Here is a 6,483-nt window from a genome sequence, read left to right on the forward strand (position 1 = left end):
TGTGCATTGTTTTGATTTGGTTAACTGCTTAACTCTGCTTATCTGCTACTTGATATATTTGCTGTAATTGCACCTCTGTCTGTGTTTTTCTTCCTTGAATTGTATGTGTATGTTTTCGGAAAGACCCCTCTTGGTGGAGGTGTGAGGAGGGGGGGGAGGTTGTTCCACCGGTGATTTCGAGGATTGGAGGAGACAAAAAGTGAAGTGTTAAGTTAAACTTAGATTTAGAACTTGAATACCTTAGATAACTTACTTAATTTATAGTTTAGTTAGATCTTTAAGCTGAAATTTAAGTGTCGAAGTTAATGAGTAAGAACTTCATTCGTCCGAGTGTTTCTCTGTGGGGAGCACCGATGTTGTTCATGAAAAAGAAGGATGGAAGTATGCGGCTGTGGTAGATTACGGTCAACTGAACAAAGTAACTGTAAAAAATAAATACTTGTTGCTGAGAATTGATGATCTGATGGACCAATTGCATGGAGTCGGTGTCTTTTCTAAGATTGACTTAAGGTCTGGTTATCACTGGATAAGGGTAAGAGCTGAAGATATTCCGAAAACCACTTTGAAAACTCGATATGGTCACTATGAATACACTGTAATGTCATTTGGGTTAACCAATGCCCCTGTTGTGTTTATGGACTATATGAACTGATCTTTTGTCCTTTCCTGGATAGATTCGTCATCATCTTCATTGATGATATTCTAATATACTCTGAGACTGAGGAGGAGCATGTGGAACACTTGTGGATCGTGCTCCAGATTCTGAAAGAGAGGAAGTTGTACGTGAAACATTCTAAATGTGAATTTTGGAAGAATGAGGTGAAATTTCTGGGTCACATAGTGAGTAAGTAGGGAATAGCGGTGGATCTTTCTAAGGTTGAGGGAGTAATGGATTGGGGATGACCTACATCAGTGACGGAGATCATAAGCTTCTTAGGTTTAGCCGGATATTATCGGAGGTTTATCAAAGGATTTTCATAAATTGCATTGCCTTTTTCAAAGTTAACTCGAAAGGATGCGCCATTTTCTGGGACATTAGAATGTAAGGAGAGCTTTCAAGCTTTGGAGCGAAAACTGACTACATCGCCTGTGCTTGTGTTACCTGAACCTAATGAGCCTTTTGAAGTGAATTACAATGCTTCTTTGAAAGGTCTGGGGTATGTGTTGATGCAACACCAGAACGTGGTAGCTTACGCATCGCATCAGTTGAGACCTCATGAGATGAATTACCCAACTCATGACTTGGAATTGGCAGCGATTGTATTTGCATTGAAGATCTGTAGATATTACTTGTATGGATTGAAGTTTCGAGTCTTCTCTGATCACAAGAGTCTCAAGTATCTCTTTGATCAGAAGTAGCTCAACATGCAACAAAGAAGGTGAATGGAGTTGCTAGAGGATTACGACTTTGAGTTAAGTTACCACCCAGGGAAGGTGAATGTTGTAGTAGATACCTTGAGTTGGAAGTCGTTGATGGTCGCTTGGATGATGATTAAAGAAGAGGAGTTGGTGAGAAAGTTTGAGGATTTAAAACTGGGTGTTGGAGAATTTAATGGGAGTGTATCCCTGAACCAACTACAGATCTCCAGTGACTTTAAGGCCAAAATTGTAAAAGCTTAACAAGACGATCAAGAATTACGGAGGGTGTTACCGGTGACGAGTTGACTATTGTCGATCTAGAATTAATCAAAATAGAATATGTTCATTGCAAGTATAGTCTAGACCAACAAACAATCCTCAATCAAAGTTTAATTTCAAATCAAATATAAACCAAGATCGAGAGTAATTCAACCTCGGGTCGTTCTCCCTAGGATGCAATTGGAAGTATTTCTCTTTCAGTTGTTAAGGGGGCAAAAAGGGGTTTTGAAATCAAGAAATGAAAGATTAAAGGAACTAAGAAATAAAAGAAATAAGGAATGAGCAAAATTGGGAATTAATGCAAGTAAAGAGGAAACAAGATTAAAACTAGTGAAAATGCTATAAATGCAATAAAGAGCCTTGACTTGGGAATGAGGATCCAAGAAATCCTATCATTGCCATAACCACGACTATGGTAATTATGATGAGTCAATCTCACCTAGTCAACCCCAACCATCGAGGAGTAAGTCAAGCAAGCATGATTGACCTTAATCCATAAGTCCTAGCTAACTTACCAAACTAGTTGATAAAAAGCTAGCGTCAATGGAAACAAGAGTCAACTAACTACCCAAGAATTACCACTAAATATCGGACATTATGACTCTAGTATCCTAAGAACTCAAACCACAAGCCAAGGTAGGAAAATCTACTCAAAATCCATAATTGGCATTTTCACAAACACCTTGTGTGCATAAAAACAAAAATGGAAATTTGCAAAGTAAAATAGAAAGCTATAACCAACTATGCACAAAATCAACAATAAACATCCAACCAAACATAAAGAAAGCATGAAACATTAAATTCATCAATCAAAACTTTAAGAAACTCAAAATTACAATTATAAACAAAGTAACTTGAACCAAAGGGAATGAAAATAAAGATAATATAATTAAAGTGGAATTAAAGAGTACATACAATTAAAGATGATCAAAATCTAAAATTAAGCTTGCTATAAAATGCTACATGAGAATGGAAAATGAAACCCTAAGAGAGCAATGCTACACTACTCCTACTCCTACTCCTAATTACTCTCTAAAATTATCTAAGTGAGCTCCTTTTGAAATGTGTTGAATTTCCCTTCATATAGCACTCCAATTCAGCCTTCAAGCCTTCCAAAATGGGCTAAAAGTCCTCAGAAAATGCACAACACGCGTTTCATTAATGAAATCACATGCAGGGACCTGTGCGGATGCACAGATGTGTGTGTCCGTACACTTGGCTGAATGTTGACCCGTGCGTACGCACAGGTACTCGTGCGCACGCACACATGCAAATTCCCTTTTGTGCGCACACACGCAAGCTTGTGTGCAAGCACACTTGTCTGTGTGTGCTTTTCCTTGTTTTCTTCATGTGTTCTCCCTTCTACATGCTTTCTTCCACTTTTGCTTAGCCAATCTTTCCAAAATGACCTGAAATCACCTCACAAAATATATCACAGCATCGAATGGAATAAAAGTGGAATTAAATTACTCAATTAAAGCACAAAAACGTATGTTTTCACATTTATGTCCAAATTAGGAAGATAACACAAAAGTATGCTATTTTGGTGCTTAAGTGTGAGTTCATGTGCTAGAATCCATCCAAATCAAGCCAAAATATATCGAAAAATTTGGACTCATCAGCCGGCAATTGAGAAAGGAAAGCAATGGGGAGTTTCGTGCGACGGAGACAGAATATGGAGATACAAGGGTAGGATATATGTGCCAAATGTTGGGAATTTGCTGCAAGATATCTTGAAGGAGGCACATAGGAGCAGATTCTCTATCCACCCAAGAAGTACCAAGATGTACCATGATCTAAACGCGATGTTCTGGTGGACGGGAATATAGAATGATGTGGCATTGCATGTTTCAAAATGTTTGATTTGTCAGAAAGTAAAGATTGAACACCAGAGACCATCTGGAACATTACAACCTTTAGAAATTCCACAATGGAAGTGAAAAAGCATCGCTATGGATTTTGTGTCAGGTTTGCCAAAAAATTGAGCTGGATTTGCCGATTTAACGCAATTTGGGTGATTGTGGATGGGCTGACAAAGTCAGCTCACTTTTTACCCGTTCGGATGAATTGTACCTTGGAGGAGCTAGCACGTTTGTACATCAAGAAAATTATAAGGTTGCATGGCGTGCCTACCACCATAATCTTCGACAGAGATCATTGTTTCACTTCAAGATTCTGGGGAGCTTTTCAGTGGGCATTTGGAACCTAGTTGAGTTTAAGTACAGCGTATCATCCTCAAACCGATGGCCAATCAAAGAGGATAATTCAAATCCTAGAGGATATGTTAAGGGCTTGCGTTTTGGATCAACCGGCAAGTTGGGAGCGGTATATGCCGCTAGTAGAGTTTGTGTATAATAACAGTTACCATGCGAGCATTGGAATGGCTCCGTATGAGGCACTGCATGAGAAAAAGTGCCAATCTCCACTATGTTGGTATGAAGCTGGGAAAATAAGTTTGTTAGGGTCTGAGTTAGTAGCTGAAACCGCCAAATCGATTAAGAAAATCCAAAACCGAATGCTTACCGCTCAAAGTTGCCAGAAGAGCTACGCTAATCAGAGATGAAAACCATTAGAATTTGATGAAGGACATCATGTATTCCTAAGAGTTACTCCAACAACAGGAGTGGGTAGAGCGATCAAAGCAAAGAAATTGAATTTTCGTTATATCGGTCCATTTCAGATCCTGAAGAGAATCGGGCCGGTGGCATATCGGATAGCTCTACCACCACATCTTTCAAACTGCACGATGTATTTCACGTTTCAGAGCTTCGAAGATATGCTTCTGATGCTAGCCACATTTTAGAACATGAATCAGTTCAATTGAAAGAGAATTTGACGCTTCAAGTGACTCCAGTTTGAATTGACGACACTAGTATTAAGCGATTACGCGTAAAGGAAGTTTCATTAATAAAAGTTGCTTGGAGTCAAGCCAGAATTGAGGAACACACTTTAGAACTTGAGATAGAAATAAGAAAAGACTGCCCGCACCTATTTTTAGGTAACTGAATATGAATTTTGGGGGGCAAAATTCTTAATTAGACTAGTAGGATGTAAACCTCGCAAAATTAATAAATAATTACCCAATAAATTAATTATTATTCAAAAAAATTAGAAAATTAAATTTTTATAATCTAGAGGAATAGGAATATTTAAAATACGAATTTTGACATAAATTTTAAAGATTTTGGTCCAAAAACAGACCAATGGGCCGAACCGATTAGACCGGGCCCAATCCAGCCCAAGGTCCAGCTATAAGACAAGAAACGAGTTCCCTTTTCTTCATTTCATTCCTGCAGATACGTTGAAGAAAGGAAATCAACGTTAATACCTTAAACCCCCTTCCAAAAATTCAATCGTCCCTAACTTTCAATCCGGAGCTCCGATTAACGAGCCGTCAGCGGCAACATGTTCGTCTCAGAATTCTCTTCAATTTTGTTTGAACAAATTCATAAGAAATTTGCATTTATCACCCAGTTATACCTCTCCTAATTTCGTGATTTTAGAGTTTGGGTATTGAGAAATTGAATGATTTTAATAGTTTAGGTGAACTCTAGCAGCGGAAATTACTAGGTTTTGTCCAATTGATATATGGGTAAGGTAAGAAACTGTTCAACCCTTGTGAATCATTGAGTTAGTGAACCCTATGATAATTATAGTGATATTGTGTGAAATAGATTGTGTTCTGGTTGATTTAGAGTTCAATTGGACGGTTTGGAGCGAAATCCGGGTAATTAGGCTTGAGGAATTGACGTTTGGAAGTTTGGAGCTTGTGAAAGGAGAGGTTTTTGAGGTGTTCTGAGCATAGGGAGAAATTGACCAAGGTATGGTTTTGGTTTCTCGTAGTTAATATTTAATGTCACATATAAACTTAGGCTGGAAGACCTTAAGAGGGGAATGAACTGAATGAATTATTGATGGATCGTGTATATGGTATATGATGTGTGGTTGGATTTTTGTAAATAATTTTCTATTGGAGTCGGATGGTTTTGAGAAAATATTTAAAATTAGAATTTGTTTGATTTTGAAATAATTTGATACTAGAAATGATTTGAATGACTGAGAGGTGTTTGGTTTGGTGGTTGGGACCCTTGAAGGGTGGTAGAAGTTTGAGTTTTATAGGAGATACTGTCGAAATTTCTATAAAATTGGGGTTTTGATTTGTAGTGTTATTTTAAAAAGAAAAAGATTAATATGTGGCTCATATATTTGAGACTATTTATATATGAATTTGAGTTAGAGTTTGACTCCATAGAATATTATTGAGCTTGGAGTTTGACTCCATGGAATATTATATTTGAGCTTGGAGTTTGACACCATGGATATTGTTTTCGAGCTTGGGGATGCACGCACAGAGGGACTGTCCAATGGTTAACTACAATGACATGTCGGGTTGGCTATATAATCGACAGATGAGACTCATCAGGCATAGGACATGCATACATCATGTGCATTTGTATGTTTTGCTTGGGTGTGCAATGTTTTGGTTTACTTAATTGCTTACTCTGCTTATCTACTACTTGTTATATTTGCTGTAATTGTACCTCTATCTGTGTTTTCCGTGCTTGTATTGTATGTGTATGTTTTCTGAGAGACCCTTCTTGGCAGAGGTGTGGGGAGGGGGGGGAGGTTGTTCCACCGGTGATTTGGAGGATTAGAGGAGACAGAAAGTGAAGTGTTAAGTTAAAGTTAGATTTAGAATTTGAATACCTTAGATAACTTACTTATTTTTTGGTTTAGTTGGATCTTTAAGATGAAATCTCAGTGTCGAAGTTCTAGGAATGTCTCTGGCTTTCCCAGGACCTTTTATATTAACTATGTGGGCACCTTTACCATTCTGAAAACCTC

General features: G+C 37.9%; 1 protein-coding gene across 1 annotated transcript; it reads left to right on the top strand.

The window, feature by feature from the left end:
* The first annotated feature begins 3,967 nt into the window (after positions 1-3,967).
* On the top strand, positions 3,968-4,497 carry LOC140180647 (uncharacterized). The gene is made up of 2 exons (XM_072221905.1): positions 3,968-4,169; positions 4,319-4,497. The coding sequence occupies exons 1-2, from the start codon at positions 3,968-3,970 to the stop codon at positions 4,495-4,497; spliced, it is 381 nt and encodes a 126-aa protein (XP_072078006.1).
* The last annotated feature ends 1,986 nt before the right edge of the window (positions 4,498-6,483 follow it).

This window comes from Arachis hypogaea, chromosome 17 (assembly GCF_003086295.3).
Source record: "Arachis hypogaea cultivar Tifrunner chromosome 17, arahy.Tifrunner.gnm2.J5K5, whole genome shotgun sequence".
NCBI lineage: Eukaryota > Viridiplantae > Streptophyta > Magnoliopsida > Fabales > Fabaceae > Arachis > Arachis hypogaea.